At 47.8% G+C, this 13,353-nt stretch overlaps 1 protein-coding gene across 1 annotated transcript in view; it reads left to right on the forward strand.

Moving 5' to 3' along the window:
* The window catches only part of NCKAP5L (NCK associated protein 5 like), a 14,272-nt gene extending 4,182 nt beyond the window's left edge, over positions 1 to 10,090 (forward strand). The window contains exons 5-11 of the mRNA XM_015819926.1: positions 535 to 648; positions 2,717 to 4,818; positions 5,620 to 5,782; positions 5,879 to 5,957; positions 7,333 to 7,650; positions 8,530 to 8,669; positions 9,820 to 10,090. Coding sequence (XP_015675412.1) covers positions 535 to 648; positions 2,717 to 4,818; positions 5,620 to 5,782; positions 5,879 to 5,957; positions 7,333 to 7,650; positions 8,530 to 8,669; positions 9,820 to 10,056 — 3,153 coding nt within the window. The 3' untranslated portion in view covers positions 10,057 to 10,090. The remainder of the gene's footprint in view (positions 1 to 534; positions 649 to 2,716; positions 4,819 to 5,619; positions 5,783 to 5,878; positions 5,958 to 7,332; positions 7,651 to 8,529; positions 8,670 to 9,819) is intronic.
* Positions 10,091 to 13,353: the final 3,263 nt, after the last annotated feature.

Here is a 13,353-nt window from a genome sequence, read left to right on the forward strand (position 1 = left end):
CTTTTCCGGCGGGTGCCTTACCTCCCTTGGGCTGGGCCAGCTGGTGGTCGGCCTGCTCCGTCTCTGCCGCTTGCCAGCTACGCCTCGGCCGGCGCAGGGGGCGGAACCACGCATGCACGGCGCTCCCGGGCAGGGAAAGTCCTCGACTTACGACCGGTTGGGTAGTCCTCGACTTACGACCGGTTTAGTCCTCGACTTATGACCGGTTTAGTCCTCGACTTACGACCGGTTGGGGTCGCGGCATTAAAAAGATTGAGAACCACTGCTTTATTTAGTATGTGAAGCCAAAATCTGGTTAGTCACAGGTTACTGAGCAATTACAGTCACTTGGGGGGGGTATCTCAATGTTAATAGACCTTGGATAAAAGCAGGAGTGCTTTATCAGTGGGGCTGCTGGGTTCACATGTTTTTCCAAGCAGTGCGGAGTTACTAGAAGTGCATTGCATGCATCTGTGTGGAGGTGCTGCCGTTCAGGGCGTTTGCTCTCTGCAAGAGGTCTGCTTGAGCCATTCATTCTGTTAATTGTCTCTTCAGACTCCAACCCATCCAGCTTCCTTGCTCTCCAGTCCGACCCCAATCTCCCAGCCAGGCACAGTAGAGAAGCTCCCGGTTTCATTTCCCCTGGGACGGTGCCTCTTGCAGAGAGAGGTATGTTCTGTAATGCTTTCATTGCCCATTCATTTTTGGATTGCCACCTGCAGGCACAGACCTGCTGATGCTACTGCTGCATTGTTGGGCCAGTTGTGCAGCTTTCCTATGCATAATGCGTTGTTGATAGTTTAAGAAAGGGAGAGTTGTACGTTTTTTGGAATGGGGCCCAGAGCCATGAATTGATGCAGTGCTGCACAGCATAGACTGTTGATGTAGTAGACATCATCTTATGCTGAGCTTCATGACTCTGCCTCTCAAACCATTTGGGGGTGATTTTCTTTCCCAAGGGGGGGAAAAAAAGAGGAAGATCAGAGTTACCAACGGAGAACTGTTGCATTGTATGTAGGGAAGCAGAGGTGGGATTGTTCCTTCAAAACTGGTTTCAAAAGTTGGGTCAGGCAGATTTGTTTGCTCGATTGATTGACACATGTTTCTAAGGACACCCATCTTGGGCAGCGTAATGAATTGAAAACAAAAGTTATGAAATAACAAGCACAAATAGAAAGAAAAGGGGGGCACCCCAGTAGAAGAAAACATCCACTAACTTCCCTGATTCAAATAGGGAGACTGCAGAGAGGCATCTTCCTGGTCTCGTGGCTCTTGCTTGAATGGAAGCAGCAGCTGTGCCTAGGGGGGTCTTTGTACACTTCTGGGTTGCATGCCAGTTGTGCCTATTCCTGGACTGGAAGGCCCTGCTCACTGTTATTCTTGCCCTTGTGATCTCCTGTTTGGACTACCGCAATGCATTCTACATGAGGCTGTCTTTAAAGAACTTTCAGACGCTTCAACTGGTACAGAACGTGGCAGTGCAAGCAGTCAACGGTGCTTGTAGAGCAGAGGTCTTCCAACTTGGCCCTTTTATGACTTGTGGACTTCAATTCCCAGAATTCCTCAGCCAGCCATGCTGGCTGAGGAATTCTGGGAGTTGAAGTCCACAAGTCATAAAAGGGCCAAGTTGGAAGACCTCTGTTTTGTGAGCTGTATTGACTGCAGTGTGCTTCTGGGTGCAAGTCAAGGTATGCTGGTTGTCACCTTTAAAGCTTAGGACTGAGTTACCTCAGAGACTGTCTCTCCCAGTTATTCCTACCCGTCTGGTCTATTTGGACAGGGCAGGCATGCTTCGGTTCTTTTTCTCCATGTATTCAGAGATTAGGATGGCTCTGACATTGCTGGCCTTTTTCATAAGGTACTAAAGGCCTGGTTCTTGCTGGGGCCCCAAATGTATGAAAGATCCCATCTCTTGGCCGTGTTAGTGGATGACAGTTTGATACTTTCCTCAGGGCTGTGTATTTTAATTTTCGTATTGTTGGTTGAAATCACCCACCCACCAAACAGGAAATGGTTTCTCCTGTTGTTGTTTTTTGTGGTTTTAAATTGTTGTTACGATTTTAATTGTATGTTTCTGAATTGAGAGACGCCGAAGAAATGGTTTGCTGAGATGAGAGGCGATAGATTTTGATAAATATCAAAAAAAATCAAATAAATAAATAAATTTTATTTTTGATTTTGTTTAAAAAAATGAAACTCACTCGTTGAGATGGGTGGCAATTAAAACTGATTAAATAAATAAGTACAAGTAGGTATGCTATATATAGAAGGTGCAGGATTGTGATAGGAGGTAAGTGCCTTAAATTCATAGGACTGGCTAAAGTCAAAATCTTCTAGTTCAGCCCTCAGCATATTTTCTCTTTGGCAGCATCCATTCAATGCATACTTTAGCAAACTTTAATCACCACAGCCTGAATTGAACGCAAAACTTACATGGAGAGAAGGAGATGGAACTCCTGCTTTTCCTGTACATTTTAGCTTCAGTCCATTATGTTGCCATTTAAAAATAATACTGAGCAGAAGGTGATGGAAAAATTCTTTCTCCGCTACTTCTGGGGAACTTTTGTCCATTGTAGGAGACGACATTAGACTGGAAGAGCAGAATAAATCATTTGATCTGGTTGTAAATAAATCTGGGGACACAAATAACAGATGGGGACGTTGTGGTCAAAAGGGCAGAAGTGGAAATCAAAAGCTGGCCTTGTTACATTTTTTGTATGTCTTGGTTGCATTCCAGGTCATCTCTGAGGAGCATTGTCTGGAAATCCCTGGATCTAATCCCCAATCTCTGGAAGCTCTCTCCCCTTTCCTGCGAAAGAAGGCCCAAATCCTGGAAGTGCTTCGTTCCCTGGAAGAGATGGACCCACTGCTTGCCTTTCCTTCCCCTTGGAGGGACCCTGGGCAGCTGAGCTCTCCAGAGGGAGTGGCGGCCGAAGCTTGGCCGTGTCTGCTGCTGGCTCAGGGTGAAGGGGTGCCTGGGCAGCCTCCACTGAAAAGTGAGGGCAGCTCGTCCTCCTCCTCAGATGAGGCCGGGGAACCTGATCCTCCAGAGAAAGGACACCCGGGGCAGGTGTTGCTGAGTGCACTGGCTGAACACAAGCTAGAATTAGGTGAGGTGGAGACGTACCTGCAGCATGTCCTTCGGGAGGCTGGCGACAGTGCCCTGCTCAATGGGGAGCCCAGTGGACCCTGCTTGATGGGAAACCCTGAAGGGCAGGCCAGGAGCTACAAGCACATCCAGGCTGTGAGTTGCCTAGAGGCTTTGGGGCCTCCCTCTCCCTGCAGGGAGCCAGCCTACCTGAGCGTCCTTGCATCCAGCGAAGAGAAAGATAAGTCTCGGCAAGGACTCCCGATCCCCTCCCCCTCCAAGGTGCTCAAATTGCTGAAAATGCCACCGCCCCCTAGCCCTGCTGCCCTGCGCCTCAGCCCGCAGCTGACCCGCAGCTCCAAAATCCCCTGCCGCAGTAACACCTACGAGGTGTACCACTCCCCGACGCCTAGCTGCAAGGGCTCCCCCGACAGCCCTTTCCCCGCGGACTCTGGCATCGGAGGAGGACATCCCTCCCCCAAGGCTGGCCGGCCCCTTATTCCAGAGTCCCCCCCGATCGCTCCCACGTTACCAGACCCTTTTGGGTACCACAAACCCCACGAGTACGAGAACATCTTAGAGCTGACCCTCAGCACCGCCATGAGCTCTCGGTCCCCCTCATCCCGCGATGCAAAACTGGATGCACCTGAGGCACTCCTGCCTTCCTGCCGCTTGGCTCCTCTTCGGGCAGTGCCGCCTGGCGAGGTCTCGCTGGAGCCCTGCCCTGCCGGCAACCGAGAAAAGTCGGGCCCAGAGAACAGGCGCTCGCCGCCTCCGGCCCGCAGGAACCCCGACAACTCCAAGAGAGGCGCCAGCAGCTCTGCCAAGCGGACGCTCGAGGTGGCAGCCAGCATGCCCTTCAAAGAGCGACTGACGGTGCTCGGGAGGTTAAAGGGGGCGGAGGGGAAAGAGGGACTGGGCTTTGAGAAGGGGAGAGCCCCCACCCGGCCAGGTGAGCGTGGGGAAAGCTTTCCCGACGCCCACCCCAGGCTGGGCTCTGGGAGCAGCAGCCTCAAGCACCCTGAGCCTTGCCATGGGAATGAATCAACCCCTCGTTGCTACTCTTCCCATTCTGTTGGTTCCCGCGGCAATGATTCTGAGCACCAGGGCTCTAGGAATCGCTCCCTAGGAACGCCAGCGAACCGAAATCCCTCCAAACCCCTGCCCCCTGGAAAGAATGCCAAGAGTCCCCACGGGAGCCCGACTAAGTTACCTTCCAAGTCCCCAACCAAACCCCCTGCTCCAGAACCCAAGCCGTGCCTGCCCTCAGCCAAGGCATCCAGCAGTTTTGGGCGCAAAAACCCCTCTGGCCCGGACCAGGCCAAGGGCAAAGCTGGGCCTCCCGCCAGTATTGAAGAAAAGGTGATGAAAGGCATTGAAGAGAATGTCTTGCGAAGGCACAAAGGTGGGCCGGCTGCAGGAGAGACCAAGCAGAAGAATTCGAGCGGTCTTGCCAGTTGGTTTGGCCTGCGTAAGAGCAAGCTGCCGGCCCTCAGCCGGAGGCCGGAGACTCCCAAAGCCAAGGAGAGCAAAGCCGTCTCACGCAAGCTGGAGTCCGAAAGCTTGAACATTTCCAAGCTCATGGAGAAGGCAGAGGACCTGCGCAAAGCCCTGGAGGAAGAGAAGGCCTACATCAATGGGCTGGCCTTGGACAAGCCTCGGTCCCACACCTGTGACGCCGGACACAGCCAGCTCACCCTCATGTACCAGGAGGTGACTGCAGAGAACTTCATGCAGCAGCTGCTCAATAGGTAGGTCAGAGCAGAGAGAGCAGATCAGAGGGTATCTGTCTGGAAGGGCTTAAAAGCACATTGGTGAAGGCTGATCTCACCCTAAGAGGGACCCTACTTAAGCTAGGATCAGCCCTTTGTTTCACAAACTCTGGGATCTAGAGTTGCATAAAACTGAGGATTTCTGGTTGGGATCAAGAGTAGAGCCAGTGAGGTGGTAAGAGCGAATGAACAGCTGTACAGATTGAGACTCTTTTTAGAGGGACTTCCCCCTTCCCCTGTTTTTTAATCTTTAAAACTTCACCAAATGCCGCCCATTTGCTTCCAAGCTTTTTTCACATTCCCGAGGAGCTAAAATGTCCCCCCCCCTCTCCTTTTGTTTTTAAATAGTTTTATCACCCTCAAGGTTGCTAATGGGGTCCCAGATTCTGAATATCTGGGACAAGTTATGGTGTGCCCAGAGTTAAAATCCAGGAGCCTGAAAACGATTCTGATTTTTGGCTCTGAGGGATGAGAACTGGACTTGAGGAGTTCCATCTTAAGCTCTGCAACCCATGTCCTGAAAGTAGGCACGTCCTCTAGATGTTTTTGCCATTTTACTTCTCGCCAATCCAAGCCAGCAAGGACAGTGGGTGGGGCTTGTGGAAGTTGTGGTTGAAGACAGTATGAAGGACATCCGCTCGCCTACTCCTGCGATGGTATTGAGAGAGGGTCCCAAGTCTCTTCCTACGAGATTTGTAGTTCTAACCTGCAGATCTTGCAAAACGGGTAAGGATGGAAAGAAAGAGAAGCTTTGGGGTACTGACCTCCACTGCACTGCAGGGTGGATGGGAAAGAGGCACCATGTGAGACTCATCTGGAGCAGAAGAATGAGCTACAGGGCCTGCAAAGAGGCCTGCGTGATGCCAAAGATCCCCGCCTTATCCGGCCGCCACGCAATGGCATTGTTGGGCACCTCCATGCCTGTCCGGAGGCTCCAGACAAGGTGAGCTCTCTGTGGTGGGAGGGAGCAGCCTGAAACCCCTCATCCATGCCTCAGCTGCTGAAGGACTCACTCTTGTCTCCTCTGTCTCCCCTGTAGCTTCACGAAGCTGCCTTGCGGGAAGAGCTGCCATCTGATGACAGCTTGGCTGAACTGGTAACCTCCCAGCACTTTGCCGGTGAGCTCTAAGGAAAACTGAAGGCTTAGGCTGAGGGGTTGACCAAAGAGCTGTTGTTTTAACTTAGCAGCAAGCATAGAATGGTCTCCCTAGTCATTTGGGAGCCAGTACTGTTGAAATGCGGTAAAAAAAAAAAAAATCAGATTTCTTCCATAAGGAGAATGAGGTCCTGTCAACAATATTCCCATGATTCCACACGAGCTTCCATGAATTGTACTCCAGGTTTACACAGGAAATTACTACCACAGAGAATTGCTTCCTAGAGAAGAAATGCATATCCTCTCTGTAGTGGAGTCTGGTGGCTTTGTTCCAATTATCAGATTATAAAAAGGGGGGTGGATTTTTTTTTACTATGTAACGCAGCCTCTGCCACTTCATACTCTTTGAACTGAATTAACAATTCCCATAATTTTCCATCAGTGTGATCAATACCAACGATATCAGAGAATTCTGGGAGTCAGAAGTTTAGAACAACCAGATGTTGACAGAACATTAGACATTGAATATAAAAAGAATAATTAGATAATGCTTGCTGACAACTCATTTTTCAGAGAGCATAGGTGTGGAAGAAAATGAGGTATTTATGTTAATATGGTTGGAAGTCCCGTTTCCTGGATTTTCTTCCTAGTAGTGGAAAGAGGACAGAAGAAAGTGCTCCACTGAACTTTGGAAAAGGCAGTGAGGGCAGAATAACATGTTTTAGATCAGCAACATTTGTCCACAATTATAGCACTTGCAACTCACCTACATTGTGGGCTGCTGAAATATATTTTAAAAAAAAAAATCAAAAATTTCCCATATCTCAGGGAGCAGATGGTGGCTCATTCATTATTTGGGATTTTTTATAGCTTAATTTTTAAAATGATGTTTATTTTTTTTATTGTGGAAAATCACATGGCAAATGCCCCGTCTTAAAAGGTGTCTGACCATTGAATTACATCTCCCTGTTTTCTTGTTTTGCTTTTCCTCTAAAGCAGTGGTCCCCAACCCCTGGGTCGCGAGTCCATCCCCTTCCCCACCTCTGCCACCACCACTGCCGGTCCGCAGAGCTGGAAAGGTTGGAGACTGCTGCTCTGAGGGAGCTTGGTTTGAAGATAAATAAGAATTCTAGGAGTTTTTTTCTCCAGGCAGGTGTATTTTATGGAATTAAAAGTATGGCTTTCCTAAACTTAAATTCCAACTCCTATCATCTCTGGCCATTGGCCGTGAAACCTGGAGTTCAACAATATTTGGAGAGTTACAGTACATGCTATCCACTCCCTCATATAATGGCCCCAAATGTTAAGTAGGTCATGAGATGGATTTCTGGAGGAGGTGTGGACTTTGGCTTCATCTCTCCTCATAGATTTTTGCTTATGTCCGGTTATGTCCACAGTATGTAGCTCCTTGACACGGACTCTGGATAGTGGTATTGGCACATTCCCCCCTCCTGACTACTGCAGTGGGATGCCCTGCAAGAGTGTCCCGAAACTGAGACCTCGATTGGATCCTCCACCAGCAGGACCTCTCCCACCTAGAGGTCCCCCACCTGTCACCAGAGTGCCCCGCAAAGCCCGAACGCTGGAAAGGGAGGTGCCAAGCACAGAGGACTTGATGGGGCCTAGCAAGCACCAAAGCATGCCAGCTTTCCATGGCATCTTAACCAGTGCAGAGCCAGCCCTCAACCGCCATGATCGCAGAGGCTACCTGCAAGGTTTGTACCATTTGAAAGAGCTCTAACCAAAGAAGCTACGTGTTGTCCTCTACGTTGGAGGTCTTTTCTGAAACCGTACATATGCGCACACGTATTCCACAAGCAGACGCTTTGCTAATGTTGGGCCTTTATCAGTGGAGATCAACTGATCTCATTATACTGTTCGTCAGTACTTAAAGGGACCTTTTGGCTTAAGCTCTTAACCTGGGCTAGTTTTAAGATCAGGGTTATAAGTTGGTCAGAGGGGTACAGATTACAATTCTGACTTAGAAGAATCCATAGTTTTTCTTCTGTGAGACAATTTTCCATGCATGGAACCTAGAAAGCCAAATAGTCATATGCAATGAAAAGAATCGGGCAATTGTTGATTTGTGTATTTTAAGACAGGGTCCCCAACCCTCGGTCCGTGGACTGGCACCGGTCCCCAGCATGATGGAAACCGGGCCACGCAAACAAGTGAAGCCCCATCCACAGGATGCAGGCAGCACGCGAAACCACGCACCCCTCCGGCCTGCGGAAAAACCTTCCCACAGAACCAGTCCCTGGTGCGCAAAAGGTTGGGGGCCACTGTTTTAAGATACTGAAGTGGTACGAAAAACCAGAAGGAAGACTCTTAAGTTGTTCTGTCCCGGATAGGAAAATCAGAATGTTCTCCCTACTTTCTGAATATTTGCTGCAGGTTATTTCAGCAGAAATGTTTGGAATCCTGTTCTGATGCGGATCAAATGATAAAATATTAAACCTAATGCTTTAAAAATGTAGTTCTTTCAGCATTTAAAAGGAAGATGCAAAACGTTCACCCCTGACCCAGACTCTCATTGTTTCTGTTGTGTTGTCCCAAAGTAGATGTGAATGACTTTGCTGGTCTTTCTTACACAGATCTCTGCAGCGAAGCCAGCAATCCCCGGCGTATCCAACATGGCAAGAATTGGACTTTCCCTAATGCCAAAGCATCAGCGGGCATGGATCCCTTTCTCTGCTCTCCTGACAGGCTGGAAGAGCTCCATGGTTCTGCAATGGTAGGGGTCAGGGGATGAGTTTGAGGGAAGAAGGAAGGCAGCAGGCAGACAGATGCCACACTGCCAAAGGCCCAGAGAGATTTCAGACAGCCTTTGTAAGAGTCAACTGTAGTAGCTTTTGATGTTATCCACGAGGGTGTATGGAGATGGTAACCAGAACTGACAGACTTGTTGTTATATTAAGTATCTCACAGAAAGCTTTGTTTTCCTGAGTGGTTCTAGTCGTGCTAAGACATCTTTGCAAAATCATGCAGTGGGTGATGCTGTGGGAAACATTTACCAACAGCATCTCCTTCCTCTTTGTCCCAAAGCTCTGGCTCCACTTTCAGCTTTTAGTGCAGAAGAAGGAGCAGGTTCACAACAAGATGAGGTTCTTTAACATGCAAACAGGATATAAAATCCATAAATGAATGTTAAGTATGTTACCAACCATGGGTTATATATAAAAATGTGGGATAACAATCTAATCGTAATATAATATGTAAACAATTCGGCTGTTTTGGCTGCTGGGTTTCTGGGTTTTCCAGGAACTGAAGAGAGGAGGGGGTTTTTTCCTCAATTAACTATGGTAATTTGAATCAGATTTTCCATCTCAAAAAAAATGCAATCATAAAGTGCCATGTCATGTAACCTTGCTGCTAGTTCCTGGTTACCATTGTTAAGTGAATCACCGCGGGTTGTTAAACAAGGACCTCACGTGATCACTTTTGACTTCCTGCTAGCCTTGCCATTGACTTTGCTTGTGAGAAGCCAATAGAGAAGGTCGCAAATTGTGAGCATGGGACTTTGGGACACTGCAATAGTTGGAAACCTGGACCAGTTGCTGAGCACCTAGATCACCATCATGTGACGGTGAGGACACTGAGCAGGCCAGTGTCATAAGTACCACTGGTTCACCACTTGCTCAAGTTAAAATGATTGCTGAAAGAGTGATTTGTTAAATGAGGATTACCTGGAAATGAAGAGTTAATTTTCCCCCTTGGGTTGAAAGTACAAAATGCAGTTGTGGACCTCATCCCTGCTATCTAGCCACACCTCACGTGGCTCTCAGTAAGTGAAAAACAGAAATAAGGCAAAACCAGGCAGGATGATCAGCCTTCCAGCTTTCTTGTATGGAGCAGTTCTACCTTCCTTCTTTCTGCTTCTGCAGGGCTCAACTTGTAATGTGGTCGAGAGAAGACGGGCTTCCTCAGAAGGACCTCAGGCCTCCCCAGCCTTCAGCACCAGCAGCAGCCGAACCCCCAGTGCTTCTGATGTGGGTGAAGAGGGCAGCACAGAAGCCTGTTCCAGGGATATGGGTCCAGAGGGCCAGCCAGGCCTGGAGAACTCGGAGTCCCTCAGTGACTCTCTTTATGACAGCTTATCCTCCTGTGGCAGTCAGGGCTGAGCATCTTGAGGAAGAATGAGGGCATTTGACTTCCTGGGTTGACACTGCCACATGCTCCTGCCTGGTGCTTTGAGGGCCCAGCACTTGCCCGTAGGATCCTGCTTGATTCTTCTAAACCAAATCATGGCCTGCACCAGAACATAACGTGTCTTCCATACCAGCTCCCTGCCCCTTCTTAAGCAGGGAAATGGGACTTCTTCAGCAGGGCACCAGATGACTTGCCTGTTTAAAAAGAGACAGAATGGAAAGAAAAGGTGGGCAGGAGGGCATGGTGGGAAGTGGTGGTGGGCATCTTCGTCCGGTTGAATGGCATCGATCAACTCGGGGGTGTGGCTTTGCACATTAAGTAAGTATCCCTTTGGTTAAAGCAGTGCGAATGGGAGGGAGTCCCAATTTTGTCTTGTTGATCCATTATGCAACCTGGTGGACTCGAGGTGGAAGAAAATGGAACCAAGGATTGCTGTGGGTTCCAGGGTACGCTAAGCAGAGAGCATCTCCCTCGAAGGGTAAGTGATTCCAGTTCACAGATTGCACCAGCAAAACACTCTCTAGCCCTGACCTCCCTTTTGCAGGCTGGAAGGTGTGGTGCTAATTAACGATGCCCTTGTCGGGGGGGGGGGAGCATTTCCCATCCTTGTATCTATCCAAACTTGCCCTCTTTACCTCAATGGCAGTGCAGTGCTTGCCTTAGCAAATTACCGAAGCCCTTCCACCTCTTGACACTTAAAAAAAGCATGTGAGATTTTTGCCAAAACCAGGACTCCCCTCCATTGGGAAAGAGGAGTGAAGTGGGCCTTCCATCCATTTCTTTCAAGCATGTGGCTGCTGGGGGGGGGTGTTTCCAAACTGATGTCTAGGGGCAAGGGTAGGCAACCTTGGCTCTTTTATGACTCGTGGACTTCAACTCCCAGAATTCCTGAGCCAGCACAGCTGGCTCAGGAATTCTGGGAGTTGAAGTCCACGAGTCATAAAAGAGCCAAGGTTGCCTACCCCTGGTCTAGGGGGTGTGGGTGCTTGACAAGAAGACCCCCCTCTTGAACAAGCATCTTAATGTGCGTACGTTCACTTTTATTGTATTTCATCAAATGGCTCCCCTTTCCTTTCTCCCAAATCCAGTTGAAGGAACAAGAACCTCAGAGCTACTGTGTATCTGGGTTAGATAGCTTGGGCCCTCATTCCTTGCCCTTTTCTATGTAACTTTTTTTTTTAATTAAGAAACAATTAAGTTATTAATGCTGATCTGGTTTCTGTGCAGCTCAGCTGCTTTCTCCCCCAACCTTGTTTCTGTGGGAGCTGTGTTGGTTCCCTAGATGGTGCTATTTTGCTGTGTACAGGCCCCCCCTCTCCTGACCTTGAGTCTTTCTTTTCGTTGTCTTTTTTTTTTTTTAACTTCAATATATTTTAAAATATTAAGATGTCGTTTGCTCCTTTTTTATTTATATAAGTTATTGTGAAATGAGGCTGTCTATTGTCTTGAATCGCCTAGAAAATAAAGGGGGTTAAAAAAAACACACACGTGTGGCTGAAATACTTGGGCGTTTGGAATGAATACGCGGAGGTTTCTCATGTTCTAGGATAGACCTGTGCAGCAGTCCAGATCTGAAGAGCAAAATGTGACTTGGCAAGTATGACTGGTGCATACATATAGCACCTCTTGGAGAACACGTGAAGCCAAATGTTATCTTTTCTTTTCCTAGGATCACATGCCAGTTGCGTGGGACAGCTGTGCAAGCCCAGGAAAATGGGTTGCTTTAAAGTGTTCCTAATAGGTTACATGCATTCTCACACGTTCTGAATCGCATGTTATCCCTCGAGTTCAGATCTTTGCAGAGCCCCGGTAGTCTAGGCCAGGGGTAGGCAACCTCGGCTCTTTTATGACTCATGGACTTCAACTCCCAGAATTCCTGAGTCAGCTATGCTGACTCAGGAATTCTGGGAGTTGAAGTCCATGAGTCATAAAAGAGCCGAGGTTGCCTACCCCTGGTCTAGGCGAAGCTAAGGCAGAGCTAAGGCCAATTCTTGATGGCTGGGCTGCAGTCTATTTGCTTGTGCTAGAAATCTGTTCACTCAAGCTTCTAAAGCCAGGAGTAGTCAACCTTGGCTCTTTTATGACTCGTGGACTTCAACTTCCAGAAATCATGAGCCAGCATGGCTGGCTCAGGAATTCTCAGAGTTGAAGTCCACGAGTCATAAAAGAGCCAAGGTTGCCTACTCCTGTTTTAAAGCATATAGAATCCTTCAGCCTGTTTCCAGCAGAAAGGGGAGGCCATGACCTCATTCTGCACTTCAAAATAATACTTCCTTTGATTGCCTACATTGTCTCTGTTCAGAAGTGAAGCTCTGCTGTTGGCAAGTAATCACAACACTGCTCACTTTTTCTTCTGCTTATTGGCCATCGTGGGGTTGGCGCTGCGTAAGCCCGGTGCTCGGTTTGGTAAGACCAGTGCCATTTCTCTCTTCAATGAAGCCAAGAAGGGAAAACTTACCATGTAAAGTGTGAGCTTTTTAAAAATGTGCTTTATAAAATAACAAAAAGAAAAAAGAAAATACAAAGATAATTATAACACATTCTAACACACAAAGTTCTTTAAAAGTGAAAAAAAAATAAAAACATCTATAACAGCAGTTACATTTCTACACATACTTATCTAATGTGAATGTTATTCAAGTGCACATGTATTAATTTCTGATATATCTTTTATGACTTGTTGCATTTTGTAAAAATGAGTCCCATTGGACTTGTCCATACAAAGTCTACCCAAATGTGGCAAATGCAATCAGTATCAGCAGCATTGGAAATATTTTTTGGTCATAGAAAAGGCAAGGGGAACGCATTTGCACCAACCGGTTGTCAGATTCCATGTACTAGTTATGTAATTCAAGAGAATAGTATTCCACTCAAAATTTTAGCTTTTGTCGTCATATTTACAGTGAGCTTAACTTTTCCTTACACTCCTCAGTGCATGCTTTCAATGATAGTTGAATCCAAATCAGAAATGAAACAGCTATGCCTTAAGGCAGGAGTGTCAAACTGCCGGCCCACAGGCCGGTTGCGTCATAGAGGCCACACCCACCCCCAGCTCTGGCAATGCAAAAAAAGTCCCAAGACATGTCACACGATACCCGTGCTATCTTGTACTGAGGTTTCACCATATTACTAGATTAGCTGTGGATCTCCCAGATTTTTGAAAACAAGTTTTTCTTGGCATAATTGGAAATGCTAGGAATTGAATCCAGAATCTTTTCTATGTAGGTTGCACGTTCTACTGCTGAGGTGCAGCATTCTGTGTAGCTCAT

Source organism: Protobothrops mucrosquamatus, unplaced genomic scaffold (genome assembly GCF_001527695.2).
Source record: "Protobothrops mucrosquamatus isolate PMUCROS unplaced genomic scaffold, P.Mucros_1.0 scaffold1019, whole genome shotgun sequence".
Taxonomy (NCBI): Eukaryota; Metazoa; Chordata; class Lepidosauria; order Squamata; family Viperidae; genus Protobothrops; species Protobothrops mucrosquamatus.